This window comes from Aquarana catesbeiana, linkage group LG03, assembly GCF_042186555.1.
Source record: "Aquarana catesbeiana isolate 2022-GZ linkage group LG03, ASM4218655v1, whole genome shotgun sequence".
NCBI classification, from domain to species: Eukaryota; Metazoa; Chordata; class Amphibia; order Anura; family Ranidae; genus Aquarana; species Aquarana catesbeiana.
In genome coordinates, this window is record NC_133326.1 from 21,704,317 (window position 1) to 21,730,821 (window position 26,505).

Below are 26,505 nucleotides of genomic sequence, written 5' to 3' on the forward strand. Positions count from 1 at the left end.
AGGTTTTTTTTGTGGCAGGAGGTAAAATGTTCAGGGAAAAAAAAAAAAGATGACCTGGTAGGCAACACTGGCTCAGTGGTTACAGACACAAGTCCGGAGATAACGGACAGTCATATTACATACACAAACATAAATGTTTTGCTTAATACATCAAAGATTTCCATTTTCCCAATAGAAAGACACAGTCAAGGTATATTCCTATAGACTGCTTTGTTAAGAGTAGCAGTCTGCATAGACTTGAGCCAATGTCTGCTCTATAACGTAGGGCAGTGGTACCCAAATTGCAGCCTGGGGGCCAGATGTGGCCCTTTACTTGCCTCTATCAGACCCTTGGGAAACCATTCCTTTAACTGACACCAATGATGGGGGGCACCATTCCTCCAACTGACACTATCGAAGGGGCACTACTCCTCCTGCTAAGACCAATGATGGGCACCATTCCTCCTGCTAAGACCAATGATGGGCACCATTCCTCCTGCTAAGACCAATGATGGACACCATTCCTCCAACTGACACTATCGAAGGGGCACTACTCCTCCTGCTAAGACCAATGATGGGGCACCATTCCTCCTGCTAAGACCAATGATGGACACCATTCCTCCAACTGACACTATCGAAGGGGCACTACTCCTCCTGCTAAGACCAATGATGGGGCTCCATTCCTCCTGCTAAGACCAATGATGGACACCATTCCTCCAACTGACACCATCAAAGGGGCACTATTCCTCCTGCTAAGACCAATGATGGGCACCATTCCTCCAACTGACACCATCGAAGAAGCACTATTGCTCCTGCTAAAACCAATGATGGGGGGCACCATTCCTCCAACTGACACAATCGAAGGGGCACTACTCCTCCTGCTAAGACCAATGATGGACACCATTTCTCCTGCTAAGACCAATGATGGGCACCATTCCTCCAATTGACACCACTAAGGGGCACTATTCCTCCGGCAAAGACCAATGATGGGGGGCACCATTCCTCCAACTGAAACCATCGCAGGGGCACTCCTCCTTCTGCTAAGACCAATGATGGGGCACCATTCCTAATGCTAAGACCAATGATGGGCACCATTCCTCCAACTGACACCATTGAAGGGGCACTATTCCTCCTGCTAAGACCAATGATGGGGCACCATTCCTCCTGCTAAAACCAATGATGGGGCACTATTCCTCCTGCCAAGACCAATGATGGGGCACTATTCCTCCTGCCAAGACCAATGATGGGGCACTATTCCTCCTGCTAAAACCAATGATGGGACAGTGTTTACTCCCACTGATGCCGAGACAATTTCTACTCACACTGGCCACAGTACGGCCCACTAAAGCCTGAAGGACAGTAACCTGGCCCTTTGTTTAAAAGTTTTGGAGACCCCTGCAGTAGGACATGTTACCCCATTCAGGATTGCACATTAACTTTAAAACACTGAAAATAAAAAGGAGTGGTGGCTTTTTACCTGCATTTCCAGTGCTTGAGGGTCTCTGCGACACCCCAGGAGACACCACATTTCGGTGTAGCGATGTCTGAGGAGGAGACAGCATCCCTGTGTCTGTTAATGAGGTGCTGGCAGCCAATGAAGAGGTGACAAGGGTATTGCCTGGTGAACTGTATGACAATGGGTTGGACACTGGGATGGTCACAGACATGGAGAAGTTTGGCTGCTGTAGTCCAGGCTATAAAGGAACAAAAAAAAGCATAATTACCGACGGTATGCCACATAAGAAAAATAGAGAGGAAATAATGCAATGCAAGGGGACCTATCACAGCTCAATACATATGCAGCTATTAAAGTAGGCTCCAGTGCTCTGCAGCTTAGTTTTTGCCCATTTTTTCCACTCAGAAATATTGAACAGGTTTTAACTAGTGATGCACCAAAATTTCGGCCGCTGAAAATCATTGGCTGAACAGGTTTTTCAGCAGGCGATTTTGCCACAATTTCACTGTGCTTTTGGTGTGTTTTTTTATTGGTCATGTGACTCAAAAAATGCATAAAAAAAACATTATGGGTGTATTTTTGATGTGTTCTTGCTGCGTTTTCGATGCATTTCAATGGGGACGTGCATTTTTGGTGCGTTTTTTTTTTTTTTTTTTACCTGGCCAAATATGCATCAAAAATGCAGCAAGCAGGATTTTTAACACCGCTTCTAAAGGTTCCAATAATGTCCGACAAATTCATATTAATTTAAATTCATGATAATATTTAAAAAGTTGAATATAATACAAATATTTATAAAAAATGTATACATTTTTTAAGAACCGTCAATTTCAATTTCGGCCAAGTGCATTCTGAATTTTCGGTTTCGGCACCGGAATTTCCATTTCGGTGCACCTCTAGTTTTAACCTGAAAACCGGGAGTGACAAGTTCCATCAAAAGGTTTCTCATAGAGGTAATCAGTAACAGGACAGACTCCTTTAATGCTGTCCATTCTTCTACAGACAAGATAAATGAATATTAGACTTAGCACAAGGACAGAAATGAACATTCAATGAGATAGAGGGAAAAAAAAAAAAAAAAAAAAAAAAAAAGGAAAATAACCGTCCATATAAAATAAGGCAATAAAATAAAAACACAAAAACGTATATAATATAATATAATATATATATATATATATATATACACACATATACACACACACACATATAATACCCTTGAAGCGTGCTGTAAAAGAATAAAAAAAAATAAAATTTGCATATAAACTATATAACTGAAAGTATTGGGACACCTTCCTTTACACACACATGAACTTTAATGACATCCCAGTCTTAGTCCGTAGGGTTCAATATTGAGTTGGCCCGCCCTTTGCAGCTAAAACAGCTTCAACTCTTCTGGGAAGGCCGTCCACAAGAATTAGGAGTGTGTCTATGGGAATGTTTGACCATTCTTCCAGAAGTGCATTTGTGAGGTCAGGTACTGATGTTGGATGAGAAGGCCTGGCTCACAGTCTCCACTCTTATGCTTCTCCTCCACCCTCCGCAGCTTTCAGCTGCTCTATTGAAATCTATACAGGGAGATCGGTACTTGTAACTCCCCCACCGCCACACGGATCACCCCCCAACTGCCCTTGTATCCTCCTCTAGTCCCCCACTGTGTCCTCCTCTAGGCTCTTCTGGTCCCCCCTCGGTGCTCCTCCACCTCGCTTGTCCTGGATCTTGTCAGGATGGAGAGCGGAGGAAGTAGGCGGTAAATGCTCCTTTTTCTGAATGAACAGTCAGTGATCACTGACTCTGTCCATTCATAATTGAGTATTGTAAACTGTGTTTATGATGCTTCAGTTTATGCATGGAGAGGAGCCTCTGTGTCCTCTCCACTCATCTTCAGTGCAGCGGAGGCTGCTGAGAAAGGGACTGAGGAAACGGTGTCCTCAGTCCCTTTTCCCTGTTTCAAAGGGGAGATATTCAGGGGTCTGTTAACACCCCCGATATCTCACCAAAGCCCCCGAACAGGGCTGATAAAAAAAAATAAACAAAAAAAGAATTGTAATAAATATGTAAAAGGTTAAATTGTAAAAATAAAATACAAAACACACCGACACCCCCCCCCCCCCCAAAAAAAGTATTGTAAAAAAAAAAAAAAAAAAAACCCCAAAAATAAATTGTAAAAAATAAAATTGTAAAAAAAATAAAAATAAAAAAACTACTGACACAGTCCACGCGTCATCGGTGCTGCATATTAGTGCCACTGTCACATAACATTAAAAAAAAAAAAGTATCGTGTAATCAGTATCAGCGAGTACTTGAAAAAAAAAGTATCAATACTTGTACTCAGTCTTAAAAAAGCGGCATCAGGACAACCCTACTTATTAGGCCTTGTTCACGTGGGCGTACACCCGTGCGAGGGCCATGTTTACCTGTTCCCAATTTGACATCTGTACATGCGCACGGCCACAAATGCACTGCACTGTCTGCATTCGGGGGCCATCATGCAGACAAAACATGGCCTTCGTATGAGTGTACGAGGCCTTAGCAACTTACACACAGCGCTGCTGTTAAAGATCACAAACAGCCTACATGAATGCAAGCTTTATCAGTCCCTTTCTCTACAACTTCAGCTGCATAGATGAATATAGGAAGCACTTAAAGGCTTCCTGCTCATTCACAAATGCACACATAGTAAATAGTTTACTATGCTTCAGGAATGGACACAGGACTACTGATCACTCACTGTGTTCATTCAGGCACGGTAGGGGCCAGAAAATAACGTATTTAGAGGCCCCTTCCCCCGCTCTCCAACTTCAAAAATCCATCGGTGAGCCTGCAGCAGCTTCCGGCGGGAGAGGAGAGGAGGGAAGCTGGCAGGTTTTATAACAGAAACGAAGAAACTTTTTTTTTTTTCAAAATTTTAGGTTTTTATTTTATTTGTAGCGCAAAAAATTAAAAACCCAGTGGTGATCAAATACCGCCAAAAAAAGCTCTATTTGTGAGAAAAAAATTATAAAAACTTTGTTTGAGTTAAGTGTTGCATGACCGCGCAATTGTCATTCAAAATGACTCGATGGGTCTGCACTGATCATCAATGTGCTGATAATCAGTGCAGACCCCCCCCCTCCCCTGTCAGGAGAGCAGCTAATCGGCTCTTCTCTACTCATGCCTTGTCAGCACGCATAGAGGAAAAGCCGATACACAGCACTTCCTGGTTACCATGTGATGAGCTGTGATTGGACACATGGTAAAGAGCCTACGTCACAGGCTCTTTACAGGGATCGGAAATGCGGTGTGTCAGATTGACACACTACACCACCAATGGCCACACTGCGCTCTCCCGTAGGCTCACGCTATCGCTTATCCTGCCGGACGTCATAGGACACCCAGTCAGGATAATACAACCACTTTCCGCCCGTCATTCTGCTATATGGCGGACGGGATGTGCTTAACATGGTTTCCTATGGGACACGTTTACATCTATTTTTTTTTTTTCTACCATGCGTTTTTGGAAAGGGTCAGGGACTATTTTAAACGCAAAATGGGGTGCTTTTTTTGGTTCAATAGACTTTAATGGAGAAGCTGCAGAAAAGAATGTAGTGTGATTTTACCGCAATTTTGCTGTATTTTGTGCTTTTTAATCCGCCCAAGAACAAAATGGCCAAAAAAAAAAAAAAGCATCAAAAATGCAAATTGCGGTAAAATTGCACAAAATGCACAGAAAAAAAGCACTGCAGAAACTATCGAAAAGGAAACTGCATAGGTGTGAACTGAGCCTTACATGGGAGAGTTTGACAGGTGGTATTGTCTGCAAACGCTGCATTTAGCATTAAAACGTGTACAGCTTGGAGCGGAACCAGGTCCGCTTATAGGCGGGTGGTCAGGAGGCAATAAAAAAGGCAACCCATCATCTGCTTTTACCACCCCCTGGTCTCCTGAAAGGTGCCTTGCTGTTTTAATTGAATCTCTTAGAAGCAAAAAATAAAATAAAATTTAAAAAAAGGCGCGGTTTGTCACAGATTTTCATGGCAAGTGTCACAGAAGTGATCTGTGTAATGCATGCAATGATGATTAGCGCAATCTTTACGGGAAAAGATAAGACAAACATACATCGTCCACCACCCAACTTCTGCTTTTATCACTTCTGTGACATTCCTTTCAACTAACGCAGTTCAGAGAGACATCAGTTTCCAACCACTGTGATCTTATATAGTCCTAAATCATACATGACTTGGTAGATTAAATAAGGAACCGCGTGGAGCGCAGCTAAACCTGAGAACAGCACAACACTCCGCCATCCTCCAGTACAATTCTCCAAATCCAGGTAGAAATTCTAAAAGTACTTTACATCTTTAGATAATGATCATGTGTTTTTGTACATTAAAAAATAAAAATGTGACTATGCAGCATTATATTGCTTGGTTTTATCTAGGTTCTTCATGATCACACTAAACACCAAGCCACGGTTAGGGCAGCACAGTGTCTTATAGTGGTTGTAAACCTCAGACATGAAATATGAACAAAGCACATCCCCCTCTATAGTGTGTGCTTGTCTCAATACAGAGCACCACGTGTCATTTCTGTCTGCTGCTTTGTTCCTTTGCCATCAGCATGAATCACTCCTGACAATTTTTCCTGACACCAAGCGAAAAAAGGTGACAGGGGAGGAACCTCCATCAGATTGACAGCCTCAGCTCTGTTGCTGTGAGATGAGTAAAGGGGGGGGTGTCTCTCTTCCCTCCAATCAGTTCCCTCTCCTCACTGAGCTCTGCAGTGTGTAACTTCAAGGGGTTGTACAGGCAGAAGGTTTTTTTCGACTTAAAGGGGTTGTAAACCTTCATGGCTTTTCACAATGCATTCTATGTATTAAGGTGAAAAACCTTCTGTATTGCTGCAGCCCCCCCGAGCCCCCGTTTTACTTATCTGACCCTGATCCTTCTCCGGACGGGAATGAGCATGCCAGCTCTACCTGGTGTCTTGTGTCCTGATTGGATAGATAGCAGCGCAGCCATTGGCTCCCGCTGCTGTCAATAAAATCCAATGACGAGGCGCCGTGGGGGGTGGGGCCAAGTCCTGCATTCTGTGTGAATGGACACAGATGCGGGACTCGGGAGCGCGCCTGCACGGGTGTCCACCAAGGAGAGCGCTTCTCCAACGTGGACACTTGATGAGGGGAGTAGTGCTGCTGAAGGACCCTAGAAGAGGCTGATCGGGGCCACTCTGTGCAAAACGAACTGCACAGTGAAGGTAAGTATGACATTTTTTTTTTTTATTATTTAAACAGAGGGTTTACAACCTCTTTAACCACTTCAGCCCCGGAAGAATTTGTCCACTTCCTGACCAGGCCATTTTTTGCGATACGGCACCGCGTCACATTAACTGTGCGGTCGTGCGACGTTGTACCCAAACAAAATTCATGTCCTTTCCCCCCCCACAAATAGAGCTTTCTTTTAGTGGTATTTGATCACCTCTGCGGTTTTTATTTTTTGCGCTATAAACAAAGACAGAGCGACAATTTAGAAAAAAAAAAAAAAAAACAATATTTTGTCCGTTTTGCTATAATAAATATCCCAAAATTAAAAAAAAAACAAAAAAAAAATCAATTTTTTCCCTCAGTTTAGGCCGATATGTATTCTTCTACATATTTTTGGTAAAAAAAAAATGGCAATAAGCGTATATTGATTGGTTTGCGCAAAAGTTATAGCATCTACGAAGTAGGGGATAGATTTATGGTATTTTTATTTTTTTTCAGTAGTAATGGCGGTGATCAACGATTTTTATCGTGACTGCGACATTGCGGTGGACAGATCGGACACTTAACGCTTTTTTGGGACCAGTGACATTTATACAGCGATCAGAGCTAAAAAAATAGCCACTGATTACTGTATAAATGTCATTGGCAGAGAAGGTGTTAACACTAGGGGGCGATCACGGGGTTAACTGTGTTCCCTAGGTGTGTTCTAACTGTGGGGGGAGGATGGGACTGACTAGGGGAGGAGACCGATCGGTGTTCCTACTTAGTAGGAACACACGATCGGTCTCCTCTCCCCTGAGAGAAGCGGGATTTGTGCGTTTACACACACGGATCCTGGTTCGCGCTGACACGAGCAATCACGCGTGCCCGGTGGTCATTGCGCCCCCCGGGCACGCGCATCGGCTCTGGGGACACGCTGCGGGCGCCTGCTAAAAGCGTCTTAAAGAGCCGACGTACAGCTACATGCTGATATGCTAATTGGCCCTACTATGTATATGTATGTGAGATAAGGGACCTTCGATTGAAACTCATATGGCAGGGACTGATGTGAATGTACAAGGGTGATCGGATGAATTGCAATAAATTACAAAGTCCCTCTTTGCCATGAAAATTAACTTAATCCCGTTAAAAACATTTCCACTGCATTTGTATAATCAAAGTGATGAACAGCGCTGATCAGCAGACATACATAGGACCCTTAGAGGAAAAGTAAAAACTTTTTATTATTGTTTTAAAAAATGATAAAATGTTCACCAAGGCATACAGCAGTCAATTGATGGCCATGCAAAGACTTGGATTAAAAAACTGAAGTATCTGGAGGCCGGAGTCGCATGAATGGCACAAGGGCTTAGAGAGAACCAGCACAAAGCCATTGGACAAAGGGGGGGTCCATCTATGACTGTAAGGCCAGGGGTCCGATGAAGGGGGAACCAAACTGCAGGCGCAGGAACTGTTGGGGCCAGTATAAAGTGGCCGCTCGCACTGTGTACGAAGCCCGGAAGTGATGTCACAGCATGGCGGAAGTCAGCCAAGGGAATCCGAAGAGTATGGGCAAACCCTGCTGCTGGGGCCAGTTAGGAAGTGCCGATGCCAAGGGAGCAAAGAGAGTCACACATCACCGACTGAAGACGCTACATGTTTCGGGGACACGCCCCTTGGCCTCTGGTCTGTGCGCCTGGATTTTTGTTTTTACCCACTGCATTTGTGAAGAAGACTTCAGGGCGCCCAAGAAAATCCAGCAAGCGCCAGGACCGTCTCCTACAGTTGATTCAGCTGTGTGATCGGGGGCACCACCAATGCAGAACTTGCTCAGGAATGGCATCAGGCAGGTGTGAATGCATCTGTATGCACAGTGAGAATATTTATGGAGGATGGCCTGGTATCAAGAAGGGCAGCAAAGAAGCCATTTCAGGGACAGACTGATATTCTGCAAAAGGTACAGGGATTGGACTGCCGAGGACTGGGGTAAAGTCATTTTCTCTGATGAATCCCCTTTCCGATTGTTTGGTGCATTCGGAAAAAACCTTTTCCAGAGAAGAAAAGATGAACGCTATCATCAGTCCTGTGTCATGCCAACAGTAAAGCATCCTGAGACCATTCGTCTGGGGTTGCTTCTCAGTCAAGGGAGTGGGCTCACTCACAAATTTACTTAAGAACACAGCCATGAATAAAGAATGGTATAAAAAACATCCTCTGAGAGCAACTTCTCCCAACCATCCAAGAACAGTTTGGTGATGAACAATGCCTTTCCCCAGCATGATGGAGAACCTTGCCATAAGGCAAAAGTGATAACCAAGTGGCTTGAGGAACAAAACCTCTAAATTTTGGGTTCATGGCCAGGAAACTCCCCAGACCTTAATCCCAATGAGAACTTGTGGTCAATCCTCAAGAAGCGGGTGAACAAAAAACCCCCACAAATGCTGACAAACTCCAAGCATTGATTATGCAAGAATGGGCTGCCATCAGTCAGGATGTGGCCCAGAAGTTGATTGACAGCATGTCAGAGCGAATTGCAGAGGTCTTGAAAGAGAAGGGTTAACACTGCAAATATTGACTCTTTGCATAAACAAAGCGTAAGTTCACCGTTACAGAAAAATCTGTAAGGTGAACTTACACAGCACCCGCTCCTCACCCCACCCCCCCCGGTCATGCTGAACTGGACTGCGGCAACCTCCCGTTCTGAGCCCCGGTATATACGCATCGGGGTCCGGGGCTTAGACATCCCTTCAACTGAATGTCCAAAATGTACCTCGTCAGGAGGGAAATTTCGGAGCATTCTAATTGGTCAGTGCCAACCAATCCGCAAAGCCCGTCCTGTCAGCTGGCAAGATGACGCGTGGATACTTGGGCTCAGAACGGGGAGGTCCAGGTCAGTGGGAACAGGGTTGGGGGGGTGAGGAGGGGGCCCTGTAAGTTCACCTCAGAGATTCTTTTGTAAAAGGTGAACTTACCCTTTAATGTAATTGTCAATAAAAGCCGTTGAAATGCTTGTAATTATATTTCAGTATCCCATAGTAACATCTGACAAAAAGATCTAAAAACACTGATGAAGCAGACTTTGTGAAAATTAATATTTGTGTCATTCTCAAAACGTTTGTAAATTGACGGCGCTATATAAATATATAATTTTTCTTTCTTTGAGGAGCAAAGGAAGCTTGTGGGAACATGGGTAACCAGAAGTTTGGGCAGATATTCGGAGCCTGAGTAATTTAGGGGTTTATAAAGTAGGCTGACCCTTAAAGATAACTTAAAGGCAGCATTGTGGTGTTCTGGCAGTGATGGCCTTGGTGGTAGGGTTGCCACCTCATCCCTTTAAACCCGAACACCTGAATTACACAGGTTCTGAGGCTAATTAAATGCAGATAAGGCACCAAGTGAGTTTAATTACCACCTTAATCAGCCACAGAACCTGTGTAATGTGTGTTCAGGTTTAAAGGGATGAGGTGGCAACCCTACTTGGTGGGTAAATAGCCTGGCCACTGTATTCTATACCAGTTCTTTCTTAGGGAGAACCTAGTAGAGGGCGCTACAGGGATCCAATGTGGAGGTTACAAAGCATGGATATGGTTTCGGCATATCCTCTATTGGAATTAGATGTTTGATTTTTTCTAACATCCCAGAGGTGATGGAAGGAGGACCTGATGGCAGCTGATACCTGTTGCTTAATTGACAGTTCAGTGTTGAGGATCACGCCCAAGCTACGCACATGGTGTGGGAACATAAGATTTGTATTCCCAAGGTTTCAATTAGAACAATCTTAGTAGTAAGAGATTAAATGACCTTGTATCTCTAGTCTCAGGAGAATTGTTTCTGTACACACTCTTTGTGGAGTTTGCAGTCTGCACCTCTTTATTATTTGATTAGAGTGCTACAAATATAGATTTGTGTTTTACCAATAAAAGGATAATTTCCCCCAGTTAGACATGAAGAAAACGCCACATTTGATGAATACGCTATGCAACAAAGGATAATAGTTTTTATATCCAAGGAGGGGAGAATTTTATAATTAACATAGGTACATAAAAAGTTATGCGCGACTGTTACTGCCTAGTGTAATTTGGCCTTTATTCAGGCCGAAGTATTAAAGTGATTGTAAAGTCTCATTTTAAAAAACCAAACCTGTTATACTTACCAGCTCTGTGTAATGGTTTTGCACAGAGCAGCCCCAATCCTCCTCTGCTCGGGTCCCTCCCTCCTATCGAGTGCCCCCACAGCAAGCAGCAGGCGAGTCTCAGCAACATGTGTCCATTCAGAAATGGACCCCCGACAGGCCCCGCCCCCTCCCTTGATTGGCTAACTGACTTTGATTGACAGCCGCGGGAGCCAATGGCGCAACTGCTGTGTCTCAGCCAATAAGCAGGAGAGTCCTGGATGGCTAAGACACTTGGGGACATCGCTGGAGAGAGATGGGGCTCAGGTAAGTATTATGGGGTGCTGGGACGGCTGCTACACACAGGTGTTTTTTTTTATCTTAATGCATAGAATGCTTTAAGATAAAAAAAACCTTGTGCCTTTACAACTCCTTTAATGGCAGATCAGCTTTGCATAATAAAATTCATAAATTTCAGAACATAAAAAATCCCTTCATGGTGCTCAAATACTATCATAGCTAGAGTATGCCGCTATGTACAAATAATAGGAGGTCTTTTGTTGCCAGGAATGATCTTTTATTGCTAGGGGGATCTATTGTTGCTGGGTGGAACTCTTATTGCTGGTGGAGAGCTATTGTTGCTGGGAGGTCCATTGCTGCAGACTGCAGGGGATCCATCTTACTGCAGTGCTGAACAACATTCTACATACAAATGACAACAAACCACAGCACAACAAAATAATACTTGGTTCTGTATTCTCACAGCACTGCCCCTTCTGTAAGGGGCGGTGCTGGGAGGAGGGGAGGGGTGAAACCAAAAGCATGGTCCTCAGAGGTGGGTATGGGGAAGAGACAAGGTGAGACTCAGAAGGGGGTTGTACCTGCACCAATTTGCTGAGAAAAAAAGCCCTGAGCCTAACCCTTTATGGGGCACATGTACAGTTGTGCTCATAAGTTTACATACCCTGGCAGAATTTATGATTTCATGGCCATTTTTCAGAGAATATGAATGATAACACAAAAACATTTCTTTCACTCATGGTTAGTGTTTGGTTGAAGCCTTTTTTATCAATCAACTGTTTACTCTTTTTAAATCATAATGACAACAGAAACTACCCAAATGACCCTGATCAAAAGTTTACATACCCTGGTGATTTTGGCCTGATAACATGCACACAAGTTGACACAAAGGGGTTTGAATGGCTATTAAAGGGAACCACCCTCACCTGTGATCTGTTTGCTTGTAATTAGTGTGTGTGTGTGTATAAAAGTTCAATGAGTTTCTAGACTCCTGACAGACCCTTGCATCTTCCATCCAGTGCTGAGTCACAGGGAAAGCAAAATAATTGTCAAAAGGATCTGTGGGAAAAGGTAGTTGAACTGTATAAAAACAGGAAAGGGATATAAAAAGATATCCAAGGAATTGAGAATGTCAATCAACAGTGTTCAAACCCTAATCAAGAATTGGAAAATGAGGGGTTCTGTTGAAACCAAACCACGGTCAGGTAGACCAACTAAAATTTCAGCCACAACTGCCGGGAAAATTGTTCAGGATGCAAAGAAAATCCCACAAATAGCTTCAGGTGAAATACAGGACTCTCTGAAAACATGTGGTGTGGCTGTTGCAAGATGCACAAATAAGGAGGCACTTGATGAAAGATGGGCTGCATGGTCGAGTCACCAGAAGAAAGCCATTACTACGCAAATGCCACAAAGTATTCTGCTTACAATACGCCAAACAGCACAGAGACAAGCCTCAAACCTTCTGGCACAAAGTCATTTGGAGTGATGAGACCAAAATTGAGCTTTTTGGCCACAACCATAAACGCTACATTTGGAGAGGAGTCAACAAGGCCTATTATGAAAGGTACACCATTCCTACTGTGAAACACGGAGGTGGATCGCTGATGTTTTGGGGATGTGTGAGCTACAAAGGCACAAATTTAGTCAAAATTGGATGGCAAGATGAATGCAGTATGTTATAAAAAAAATACCGGAGGAACATTTGCATTCATCAGCCAGGAAGCTGCGCATGGGACGTACTTGGACATTCCAACATGACAATGATCCAAAACACAAGGCCAAGTCGACCTGTCATTGGCTACAGCAGAATAAAGTGAAGGTTCTGGAGTGGCCATCTCAGTCTCCAGACTCAATATCATTGAGCCACTCTGGGGAGATCTCAAACGGGCAGCTCATGCAAGACAGCCCAACAATTTACAGGAACTTGGAGGCTTTTTGCCAAGAGGAATGGGCAGCTTTACCATCTGAGAAGATAAAGAGCCTCATCCACAAATACCACAAAATACTTCAAGCTGTCATTGATGTTAAAGGGGGCAATACACGGTATTAAGAACTGGGGTATGTAAACTTTTGATCAGGGTTATTTGGCTAGTTTCTGTTGTCATTATGATTTAAAAAGAGTAAACACAGTTGATTGATAATAAATGGCTTCAGCCAAACACTAGCCATGAGTGAAAGAAAAGTTTTTGTGTTATCATTCATATTCTCTGAAAAATAGTCAAGAAATCATAAATTCTGCCAGGGTATGTAAACTTATGAGCACAACTATATACACTATATTATCAAAAGTGGTTTGGGTTTGGGAGTAGGGACTTTCAGGAAGCCATGGCCTGGTGAGGTCAAGTATTTCCATCCCTAGGGACTTTAATTGACATCATGGCCTGGTAAGGTCATAGATATCCATCCCATTGACATCTAAAGGAAGCAGGTAATTAACAAAAAGTTAACCAACCAGGGGGGGTGGGACTTTGTGTGAAGCACGTTGGCAGCAGAGAAAGTATTTGGGTGAACGTACAAGGATATTTAATCAGTAATAGTTTATTAAGATCTAAATTGTAACCATACATGATTTCGGTATCAAAGGTATAAGGTAACATACATAATGCATCATATAGCACAATACATACAAATATACATGTAACACCAGTAACAATGGTAGCAATGGGTAAGACAATAACAATAAAATTGGTTTCTCATGGAATAGCCACATGAAATATCCTGGTTCACCACAAGAGGATTGGTTAAGAGTGATTCATGCGTATTGCCTGCAGGACCTACGGCCTCGCTAGACCTGTCGGGGTTCATAATAAATAATGGCTTGGGTAATCAGGTAAAAGCATAAGGACACAGCAATCGGTAGCTCTACGCGTTTCGTGGCTTAAATATTATCAAAAGTATTGGGACACCTGCCTTTACATGCAAATGAACTTTAATGGCATTCCAGTCTTAGCCCGTAGGGTTCAATATTTAGTTGGCCAACCTTTGCAGCCATAACAGCTTCACTTCTTCTGGGAAGGCCGTCCACAAGGTTTAGGAGTGTGTCTATGGGAATGTTTGACCATTGTTCCAGAAGCGCATTTGTGAGTTCAGGCACTGATGTTGGACGAGAAGGCCTGGCTTGCAGTCACCGCTCTAATTCATCCCAAAAGTGATCTATCAGGTTGAGGTCAGGACTGTGCAGGCCAGTCAACCCCAAACTTGCTCAACCATGTCTTTATGGACCTTGCTTTGTGCACTGGTGTGCAGTCATGTTGGAACAGGAAGAGACCATCCCCAAACAGTTCCCACAAAGCTGGGAACATAAAATTGTCCAAAATGTCTTGGTATGCTGACGCCTTAAGAGTTCCCTTCAATGGAACTAAGGGGCCAAGCTCAACCCCTGAAAAACAGCCCCACACCATAATTCCCCCCTCCACCAAATGATTTGGACCAGTGCAGAAAGCAAGGTCCATAAAGACCTGGATGAGCGAGTTTGGGGTGGAGGAACTTGACTGGCCTGTACAGAGTCCTGGCCTCAACCCGACAGAACACCTTTGTGATGAATTAGAGCGCAGACTGTGAGCCAGGCTTTCTCGTCCAACATCAGTGCCTGATCTCTCAAATGCGCTTTTGGAAGAACGGTCAAACATTTCCATAGACACACTTCTAAAGCTTGTGGACAGCCTTTCCAGAAGAGTTGAAGCTGTTATAGCTGCAAAGGTTGGCCAACTAAATATTAAACCCTTACAAACTAAGGCTGGTATGCCATTAAAGTTCATGTACGTGTAAAGGCAGGCACCCCAATACTTTTGACAATATAGTGTATGTAACAGGCAGTCCTCGGGACTCGGTGCACATAACACTTGGCCTTATGCCTTTGTTGCTGAACTTGGACTTGTGCCTTCGTTGCTGAGCTTGTGTGGTTGACAGTGCATCCCACCTCCCTTCACAGCTGTCTAACCACACTGCCCACGAGAGGAGAAGGGGTGTAACATATAATGCATAACAAAGTGCAAAAAAGCTGCCGTCTTTTGCTGAAAAGAAAGAATGAGCCCATACTCGCCCACCAGCCACCTGCTTGCAGAGACTACAGTAGAAGCTGTGGGCTTGTTCTGTTGTGAATGACAACCTGCTGGAGTGGAGCACTGTGATTTACAAAAACACAAGCCCACAACAACACATGCCAGCTACTACACTAGTCTCACTCCCTAGAAAAGCTGGTGGTCAGGTCTGTGCCATGTTGTCAGAGAGATTGAGGGTATTAGCAGCACATATTTATTAACAAAACAAGCTGACAGCTACTGCTGTAGTCTCTCTCCCCTAAATAGCTGGCTACTGGGTCAGGCTCAGCCTTTTCTATCAGTAGGAGTCTTTTCAGTAGAAGGAAGTTGGCAGAGGAGAGTAGAAGAGGCACAGTGCTGCAAGATTATATGGGAGGTCTACAGAATAAAGAGGGGGTGATGGCTTTAGTACTGGCTATAGCTCCCCAAATGGGAATGCCCATAAAGAGGGCTTTAGTCTGGGGTGGAGCTATAGTTGTCACAGACAAAAATAAGAATGTAATTTTATCACCAAACTGTGCAAGATGTAACTGCCCTAGAGCTGACTTTGCTTATGTAATTTGGCACTGCCCAATTATTGCTAGGTTTTGGCAAACGGTGGTAGAGGTTCTGTCTGCAGTGTTGTCTATCCCTGTGCCCCTAACACCAGAGGTATGTCTCCTGGGTATCCGTGATGAGGAGATCTGGGCCTGATATATGAGAACATTATTAAGAGAAACACCTTTCCTGGCTACGAAATCCATTGCTCCTTATCCTGCCCCTCCTTCAGTTCATCAATGGATACAATTGGTTAATCAAATTCTGCCCTATGAAAAATTGGTGTTTGAATCCAGGGGATGTCCAAAAAAGTACAACAAAATTTTGGATATTTGGAGCTCTTCCACCCTGACTACATAGATTTACTTGCCCAATACTCAATGTTATAATAGTTCCAACTGTATGCAATCACTGCCTACACCTATCATTGCACCAGACCGGTTTTGTGTTTAATTGGGTTCTATGGTTTTGAGACACATTGTTTTCATTATTTGTCTTGTTATTGCAATACCTTTTATGGATAAAAAGCTTTGTCCGACTTTGTATACTGCATTTTTATCTCTTGCAATAAAAAGAGTATTAAACAAAAACAAAAGAATGTAATTTTTTTTCAAAACCACTGCACAGATCTGGATAGGACCATGTGCTTTGTGCCCCGAGTCCCATGGAGGATTCAACAATGATTTTCAACTTTTGGTGATAATTCATCTTTGATTCTGTTAACTTTTGCTCCACAGTGTCAGCAACTGCACTGGTCTATGGGGGCTTATTAAAAGCTTATTTACTGCTTTTTAGGAGTATGTAAAATATTGAAATGTCCATTGCCTGGGCACAGTTTTGCTTTTAGTGCATGGATAGCTCACAAAAACAAATAAGGAAATTTTAAATATAGAGGAGTGGGATTATAATGGTGCCATCAACAAATGAATCATAACATATTAAATAAAAGTATAATTTCTTTTTAATAAAACAAAAAACAAGCAACAAAAATATCAAAAAATAGTTAAAATAAATGGTAGAGCATATACAGTACAAATATTGGGTTGCTGGCGGCCCAAAGAAGAAGGAAAAAGTGGTCACAGGTGAGTGTTGATTCCCAACATGTTTCGCCAGTAATGGCTTCCTCGGGGGATAATGTAAGACCACCACAATAGTAATCCAGCTGTAACATAGAAAGAAAATAACAGAAAATATAAGAATACATGAAACACAAATAAAAAATTGTCATGACCTCCAGAAAACGCATAGCATATACCTCTATCGATCCGGAACCAGAAGATAATAAAAAGAAAAAAAAAAAATGAAATATTTTTTCATCTTCTGGTTCCAGACCGATAGAGGTATGTGCTATGTGTTTTCTGGAGGTCATGACAATTTTTTCTTTGTGTTTCATGTATTCTTGTATTCACTATTATTTTCTTTCTATGTTAGAGCTGGATTACTATTGTGGTGGTCTTACTTTATCCCCTGAGGAAGCCATTACTGGCGAAACATGTTGGGAATCAACACTCACCTGTGACCACTTTTTCCTTCTTCTTTGGGTCGCCAACAACCCAATATTTGTACTGTATATGCTCTACCATTGATTCCAACCATTTTTTCATATTTTTTGTTGCTTGTTTTTTGTATTAATAAAAAAAAAATTATACTTTTATTTAATATGTTACGATTCATTTGTTGATAGCACCATTATAATCCCACTCCTACCATCGCTTACCGGGATGAGGTGCATAACATCATAGAGCCACTCACACTATACTCCTTAGTCTAAATAAGGAAATTTGTCAAGCACATTAACTGCATACGGTGCTAAATCACCATAGACTCTGCACAACCACTGGTAAAGTTGTACTGCCTTTTATAAAAAGAAAAAAAAGGCATCAGTACAGGGACTGGTGTAATCGACCATATTAATATGCAAGCATAGCAATATAACAAATTGAAAAAAAAATAAATAAAAAAAGACAAATAATTGGCAAAAACAGCCTTAACATTTCAGCAACAGGTTGCCAGATTGTGAAGAAAGGCCATCTGTTTATGAAAATAATTGCGATTGCATTCCTGGAAAGAAATAAAGTAAACTGCGAGGCAAACTGAATATTCCTAATGAATTCTTCTACATCTGCATGAGAGTCATTTTCACATTTAATATGACACGCATGGCATGGCACTTTCAAGCTTAAGGGCAAAGTACTGCGATAGCACAGAAGAAACGTTCTAATAGAAATCCAAGATAAGGAGGGTTGTGCAAGGTGAAGTAGAGGTGTACTTGGTGACCCTTTTTTTTTTGTAACGGACCGATGCAAAGGCTCAATGCTTTGCACCTCAATGGCAGACTTCCCTTAGATTGTGCAGCTAAATCTTCCAGCTAATAAAGAACAGATTGTCCAGATGGGAGAGTTAGAAGCGTAACAGGTTGGGATCTTTACATCGTTCAGTCACAAATAGGATGCATGCAGGTAAATTAACCGCTTCAGCCCCGGGAAGATTTTACCCCCTTCCTGACCAGAGCACTTTTTGCGATAAGGCACTGCGTCGCTTTAACTGACAATTGCGCGGTCGTGCGACGACCCAAACAAAATTGACGTCCTTTTTTTCCCACAAACCGAGCTTTCTTTTGGTGGTATATGATCACCTCTGCAGTTTTAATTTTTTGCACTATGAACAAAAAAAGAGCGACAATTTTGAAAAAAAACCCCAATATTTTTTACTTTTTGCTATAATAAATATCACCCAAAAATATATAAAAATTTTTTTTTCCCTCAGTTTAGGCCGATATGTATTCTTCTGCATATTAGTGGTAAAAAAAAAAATCGCAATAAACGTATATTGATTGGTTTGCGCATAAGTTATAGCGTCTACAAAATAGGGGATAGTTTTATGGCGTTTTTATTATTCATTTTTTTTTTTTTTTTTTTTTTAGTAGTAATGGCGGCGATCTGCGATTTTTATCGGGACTGCAACATTATGGAGGACACATGATTACTATGTAAATGACACTGGCAGGGAAGGGGTTAAACACTAGGGGGCGATGAAGGGATTAAGTGTGTCCTAGGGAGTGATTCTAACTGTGGGGGGGGGGTGGGCTTCAACTCACATGACAGCGATCACTGCTCCCGATGACAGGGAGCGGTGATCTGTCATGACAAGGCAGAACGGGGAAATGCCTTGCTCACATAGGCACTTCCCCGTTCTGCGGCTCCGTGACACGATCGCCAGGAGACCGGCGTACATAGAGTCCACCGGTCCCGCGGGCACGGTCACGCTGTACGCAGTGGTGCGCGCCTGCTAGCCCCGGCTCTTAAAGGGGACGTACAGGTACACCCATTTACCCACCGCTGCCATTGTGCCGACGTATATCGGCGTGCAGCGGTCGGCAAGTGGTTATTATAAAGCCCACTTCACTTTACACATCTTCACAAACAGATTACTACAACATTTAGACATGTGCAGAAAGAAAAAAAAAATGTTTTATTTTGTTATTTAAATAATTGTTTACATTTGTTTAATTTGTTTTCGGAATTCATTTCATTTATTCGTTTTTGAATTTGATTAGAATTTTCCCGAATTCGGTCGAGATGAATTCAGTTAAACCGAATTCAGAAAATTCAGACCAAATTCGGAAAATTCTAATTAGCATTCAAATTTATTCCGTTTGAAATTCGAATTTCGCAACACGGTTATATTCTTTTAGAACTCAAATTTATTCTATTTGAAATTCAAATTTCTAGTCTATTGTTTTATCTATTCTATTTTTCTCTATTCTATTCTTGTATTTTCTATTCTATTGAAATTTAAATTTATTCTATTTGAAATTAGAATTTCACAAGACACTTATATTCTTTCTGTTCTTTTATTTTCTATTCTAGTCATTTATTTTCTATTCTATTATTTGCTATTCTATCTTATTCTATTCTTGTTTTCAAATCCCATTTAGAATTCAAATTCGTTTTCATATTCTATTCAAATTTCTTGTGAATTTTGTTTCGTCATTTCAGATTCATTTAAAATTCATTAATATTGTAGCGAATGACAAAAAAATTCATCCGAATTTAGATTCGGGAGCGAAATGAACCGCACATGTCTAATGAAACTGTCCTCTGAAGTCAGCTGCTGAACCCTTTTATATCTTTCAGTAGAACAACCAGCCATGTTATGGTGGGATGAGCTAAAAGAAACCAAAAGGCCCCCAAATCAATTTAAGAAACACAGTACTGTCTTCTTTAAAGTGTAAACTCTTACATATAGCCAGTGAAGTGACTGGCCTTTAGAATGAAACAAATCTTACATGAGTTGTACCTCTTTATCTGCAGCCATCTCTCCTCTACAGCCACCTAAAGCACACATTCTACACAACATTTCTGATCATCAAAAGGCAGGGGGCGGGGAACTGACATCGCACAGCACAGAGCAGGGAGTGTAATCTGAGACCTGAGTTAAGGGAAAAAGACACCCTCTACAAAGCCTCGAAGGGAAACATGCACGGCTGATGGTGTCAATCACCTTGTGTGTGCTGGAGAGGGACGGGGCCATCCCCTGGGACTCTAGAGTGGTGGCATAATTTGTCAGAAGTGACTCGTACAGATAGAGAAGAGACAGCAGGTAGGAAGCACACGAAGTGCTTTTGATTGAGATTAGTACACCTAGTGGGATGTGCTTTGCTTGTTTTTCATTTCAGAGGTTTACAACCACTTTAATCAGAAAGTATTTGCAGGTTTCACTTCCATCAGAAGGCTCTACTGTGTTTCTCACTAAGAAATTTGGGAACTTTTGGGTTCCTTTTACACCACCCCACTGTATCACATTTGCTTGCTCCACTGAGTTGCCCTACTCCATAGAAGCCGTGATTTCCATGAACTCCATTGGTGTTGGCCAACTAGCCTGAAACAGCTGCATGCATCTTGGAATAAATGGCTCTAAAATTTTAAGCTGTGTTTGTACTGTAGTCCAGCAGTTCTGGATGTGCAGCTGGTCACAAAAGGGCATAAAGGAATGATTTGCGTGGCTTTACCCACTTATTCTAAGTGCCCATTTGCATCTTTGTATGTGCACAGAGGAGGATTTTTTGTAAAGTTAGGTAGACGCATTGTCATGGACCATTGTGCAATGATCAGGGCTTAGTAATACCGGTTACTAACACATAAAAACGCATATCATATGCATCTTGATGCACTGCCACTGACTTCTACAGGCCTTTCAATGCAGAAAACAAAATATTCAGACCTGTATTTGCAGTGCACTGCAACACTAATATGGGAACAAGCACTATCATTATTATGGGGTACCACAACACGTGTTTTAGAGCAGGGATCTTCAAACTACAGCCCTCCAATAGTTGCGGAACTACACATCCCACATGGCATTGTAAGACTCTGACATTCACAGACATGACTAGGCATGATGGAAATTGAAGTTCATGAACAACTGGAGGGCCATAGTTTAGAGAGCCCTGTTTTAGAGCATCAGAATACGTATGTTAAAAAGCAAGAGTGTAAAAAGACCCTCAAATGAGGTCTCCTTATTTTTGGGATCTGTGAGGGACGTGAGACTTGCAATCACCTGCTGTTTTAGAAAGTGTTTTATACCTTTTTGGTATATGTAGTCACTAATACCCCATATATTATCCAAGTAGCCATTTTTGTGATCTAAGCAAATATTTAGGGGAACCAAAACCCCTGGAAACTGCAACCTCACAGGGTTATGGTGACCAGGAGTTGGGTTGTCACCATAGCTGGTCACATGAGATGTTGTGCTGTCAAACCACCAGACACTTTAGACATAAATTTTGATTGAGTCTGCTGGTGCATGTTACACATTACACCCTAAATAGGGGTGTAATATGCTCCAAAAGGGGAACTTAGCCTTTTTAAAGCCCATATAGCCTCTATGACAGCCATTATCAACCAGTGTTCTGTGGAACCCTAGGGTTCCCTCCAGGTATAACTAGAGATTCCTTGACCTGTGGTTAACTTATGGTTCCTGCATGTTTCTGGGTCCAACACCATTGGGGACATTGACTGCATGTGTGTCATTATGGCCACTCCTGTAAGGGAGGTATTCTTTCCACTTACCACCACCAATGTAAGAGGCATTTTCCCAATGACTCTGCATAGACTAATCTTACCAGGGATTCCCTGGGACCCAAACATTTTTTCCAAGTATTCCCCTGGGGTAAGAAGATTAAAAGAGAAGTGCAGCCAAAGCTCATTTGGTTGTACTTCTCCTGCGGATCACAGGAGTGCAGTTTGTTCTGCATTCCTGTGACCTGCTGTCAGCTGACGTCACAGAGCCAGTCCAGGCTCGGAAGAGATGGCGTCCATATGGTCGAGATCCACCCACATGCCTGGACCAGCACCAGGCTCAGCCTCTTAGTGAGCCGCTAAGAGACTGATCGCACCCCCTCCACAGCCCAGCGCTCCAGTGAGCGCATGGGTACAGAGCAGACAGCGGTGACCGATGGTCACCAGCTTTCTGTTCGGACCGATGCTGCACCCACCTAGGTAAGTATGATTCTAAAATAAAAACAATTCCCATACTTCTCTTTTAAGAAAGGCTGTACTACAGGGTGTAGTAGTGTCCAGTATAGCTATTCTCCCACATTGAAAGCCTGCTCCGGTGTAGTGCAATACAGTGTTTTTAGCTCTAACTGCACCAATACTACTGCCTGCCATGAATCTATACACAACTCATAAGCTTTCATGTCATTGTGGGGCAGCGTCCGCTGCTGGACACTCAACCCATACTGCAAGTTTTAAAGGATAAGTTCACCTTTGGGAAAATGTTACATGTTCCCCCATTTTTAGGATGGAACATGTACACTATAATGTCAAATGTATTGGGACACCTGCCTTTACACGCACATGAACTTTAATGGCATCCCAGTCTTAGTCCGTAGGGTTCAATATTGAGTTGGCCCACCCTTTTCAGCTATAACAGCTTCAACTCTTCTGGGAAGGCTGTCCACAAGGTTTAGGAGTGTGTCTATGGGAATGTTTGACCATTCTTCCAGAAGCGTATTTGTGAAGTCAGGCACCGATATTGGACGAGAAGGCCTGGCTCTAAGTCTCTGCTCTAATTCATCCTAAAGGTGTTCTATCGAGCTGGGGCCAGGACTTTGTGCAGGCCAGTCAAGTTCCCCCACCCCAAACTCGCTCATCCATGCCTTTATGGACCTTGCTTTGTGCACTTGTCCAAATCATTTGGTGGAGGGTTGACCATGGTGTGGGGTTGTTTTTCAGGGGTTGGACTTGGCCCCTTAGTTCCTGTGAAGGCGTCAGCATACCAAGACATTTTGGACAATTTCATGCTCCCAACTTTGTGGGAACATTTTGGGGGTGGTCCCTTCCTGTTCCAACATGACTGCACACCAGTGCAAAAAGTAAGGTCCATAAAGACATGGATGAGCCAGTTTGGGGTGGAGGAACTTGAATGGCTCGCACAGAGTCCTGACCTTTGGGATGAATTAGCGCAGAGACTGCAAGCCACGCCTTCTTGTCCAACATCAGTGCCTGACCTCACAAATGCGCTTCTGGAAGGATGGTCAAACATTCTCATAGACACACTCTTAAACCTTGTGGACAGCCTTCCCAGAAGAGTTGAAGGTTTTATAGCTGCAAAGGGTGTGCCAACTCAATATTGAACCCTATGGCCTAAGACTGGGATGCCATTAAAGTTCATGTGCGTGTAAAGGCAGGCGTTCCAATACTTTTGACAATAGTGACCATATAGTGTAACATAATCCCAATCCTGCAGCTGCTCCCTGATCCGCTGCCTCTAGTGACAGCAAGCCAGAGATTTTCTCCCCAAACTCGCCGTCACCATTTAAAAACCCCGCCCAGGAGCGTTATAAAAAAAAATAGTGACAGTGGGGTTTATTTACTAAAGGCAAATCCACTTTGCACTACAAGTGCACTCAGAAGTGCAGTCACTGTAGATCTGAGGGGGACATGCAAGGAAAACAAAAAAAACTGCATTTTTGCTTGTACTTGATTGGATGATAAAATCAGCAGAGCTTCCCCTCAGATCTAAAGCGACTGAACTTCCAAGTGCACTCGTAGTGCAAAGTGGATTTGCCCTTAGTAAATCAACCCCAGTGAGTTTGGGGAGATGATCCCCCGCTTGCTGTCACTAGAGGAAACGGATTGGGAAGTGGCAACATTCGTTTGCAGAGTTCTGTGAATGGGAGAACTTTGTGGCTGTCGGATTGTAGTTCTCAAAGAACAATCAGGGCTCTGTTGAGCTCTCTGAGTAGTTCATGGTATCTTCCTTGTCAGTCAGTGTGTAACTGCTTACTAGTACGAGGTATGAGAAGACAGCTTATACTGACAGTCTGCAGGAGTCCTGCATCGCACCCCCCAAATCTACTGATCACGGGTATAATGCTTTCCAGGCACCTAGTTTAAAAAAAGAGAACACATGCACATTTTTTTACCTACAAAAACAGGTGCATTTTTTTTTTTTTTTTTGCAAAGGTGACCTTATCCTTTAAAGTAAACCTGTCATGATGGTGGTATAAGGGATACCCACAATTAATAGCACTAAAAAGGCACAGAGTCAGCATGGCAGCCATGAGACTTATTTTTCAGAAGGAGATCAGCAAGCATTATTCTCTCTTGACAGGCAACTTTTAATAAATCCGCTCATTTAGATTTATACTGCACTCACAAAATACAGAAAAACTCACAAAATACAGAAAAAAAAAAAGAAGTAGGCTCTGCTTTGGCATTTGCATTTAAGATCAATGGCTGGCATTTTTCTGATCTTCTCCAATTATCTAGAAAAAGCTCTTGTACTCACAGAAATTTTATGATTGCGCATCATATTATCAAATTCCTCATTAATTTTTTTGTACTTTTCCTCGGTGTGGGGGGTCAGGACGTACGAGCCGTCGGGGTCCGGGCTGTCGCAGCCTCTGTGTTCCTTCTTGTTCAGAGCCTAAACAGTGAAGTCAATAAAAAGGATCAACACATACAAATAAGGGAAGGGGGTGAACAATACTTACAGGATCTCGCTTGAAAACAAAATCATTATCTTCATTTAGTTTGCTGAATGTGTCCTCCTCAAAGTATCTCTCAGCATCTGGACTTTCACAACCATCTAAGCCTTTCTTTTTGAGAGTCTGAAACACAATTGGAAAATTCACACGCATACTGCACTAACTGGGAATGAAGAATCTAGGTCTTAGTGGGTGCTCCCCTTTAAGCTGACCCTTCATGAGAGATACATGGAGGCTTCATCACTTACCTTCTTCTAAAATGGTAGTTCATTGGCTTTTATGCTGACCCTCTTACTTTCAGAGGTCTATAACTGGAACATAAGCAGATATGGAAAGTCAAATTTCCTGATCCGCATGTTCTGGGACAATGATTTAAAGTATATTAGTAAGAGAAGTTAGCATGGCACCCAAGTAACCTGAAAAGGGACAGTTCTGAAATTAAAGCCTCCATGTTCCTCTCATGACAGGTTACCTTTAAAAGGACACCTACAGACAAAATTGTTCTTTGTTTTGGATACTTAGAATATATAAAAATAAGTAAAATTACTTTTAGCTCCTCTACCCATGCTACAGTGCCTTGCACAGTTCTAATTCATCAAAGCTAAGGGCCTTGTGACCCAGACTTGGAGTATATAGTGGCGTCCCTATTGCATGCATATATAAACCCCACAGTATTAATTTTTGTAAGGTGCTGCTATGGGTGCAAATCACAGTCCCGCTGTAACAGACACAAGCAGTCAATAACTGAATAGACACACTCTAATCAAGTCTGTAGAAACATTAGTTTATAGGGTGCCCATGGGTGTTTACTACTGCAGCCAATGAGGGAGATTCATCAAGCAAGTTACCAACAGAATCAAGCACATATCTAGAGCAATCAAACTACCCCTCATTTAGGAAGGAAGTTGCACTAGGATTTATCAGCCCCCTGAAATTTTGAGCAATCAACTCTGACACTTGTTCTGAGGCCTATTTGAGACCATGTTATACAATAATGGGAGATAGATTTTCACACAAACCACTCATAAAATGGAAAGTCCAACCAAGGCCAGTTATTTTTTTATTGGGTAACAGTTTGTCCAATGTGTGAACCTTTGCCCCATTTCATTGCTGTCTTTGTCCCCATGGGGAGGATTCTCCTCCTCTCCAGCAGAAATAAGTCCCAAATCCCGCTACAAATCAAAGGGCGAATGAAGATTCGCAGTCCAACGTCCACCGCTATGGAATACTCTACTGACCAACATCCGTATGGAAGAAAACATCAGGCCTTCAGGAAAAAACTCAAGACCTACCTCTTCTAAGAAGCTGGACAACACAGGACGGACCTAGCACCTTGAGGCGATTCAGTTCGCAATTGCAGCGCTATACAAGTCATTCGTTCATTCAAATAAAATCTTGGTAGACAGCAGTTCTCTTTCTTCCCTACTCTATCCACGACTAAAAATATAAAGCAGAAATTGGATGTGGAGGACTTTATTAATAAACCTGTGATCTTGTGGCTACGCTGTCTCCTTATTTATGTTTGTACTGCCTTACTGGGTAGCAAGATTAATAAATGCACCCCCAAGTGTTTAACATGATAACATAAAGGCAGGAGGCTATAACACAGGGAGGGCAACTCATACCCAGCAGTTCTGTATCTTCTATAACTGCTCTAAAAACGGATGAAAAGGGGAATTCAGGTTGCTTGCTATGGGTTAGTCAACAGGACTGAAAGTGAGGGAATATCCACAGCCACCTTAGAGGTGGCATAGAAGGTGCTTTTACATTGGTATTGGGTCCCTGCCCGCATTACTCAAGCCAATCCATCCTACAGTGACCCGTTTCCGGGATTGTGGCCATCAGGGCGATGTCAGACACATATGT

The 26,505-nt window shown here is 42.7% G+C and overlaps 1 protein-coding gene across 7 annotated transcripts in view; it reads right to left on the reverse strand.

The window, feature by feature from the left end:
• Positions 1–26,505, reverse strand: part of MEF2A (myocyte enhancer factor 2A) — a 271,262-nt gene that overhangs the window by 47,249 nt on the left and 197,508 nt on the right. For 3 of the 7 annotated variants that reach the window (XM_073618380.1, XM_073618382.1, XM_073618381.1), the window contains exons 4-6: positions 24,646–24,762; positions 24,441–24,578; positions 1,457–1,673 (exon numbers count right to left, since the gene is read on the reverse strand). In XM_073618380.1, coding sequence (XP_073474481.1) covers positions 1,457–1,673; positions 24,441–24,578; positions 24,646–24,762 — 472 coding nt within the window. The remainder of the gene's footprint in view (positions 1–1,456; positions 1,674–24,440; positions 24,579–24,645; positions 24,763–26,505) is intronic. The other 4 variants (XM_073618383.1, XM_073618385.1, XM_073618384.1 and 1 more) reach the window with 2 other exon arrangements.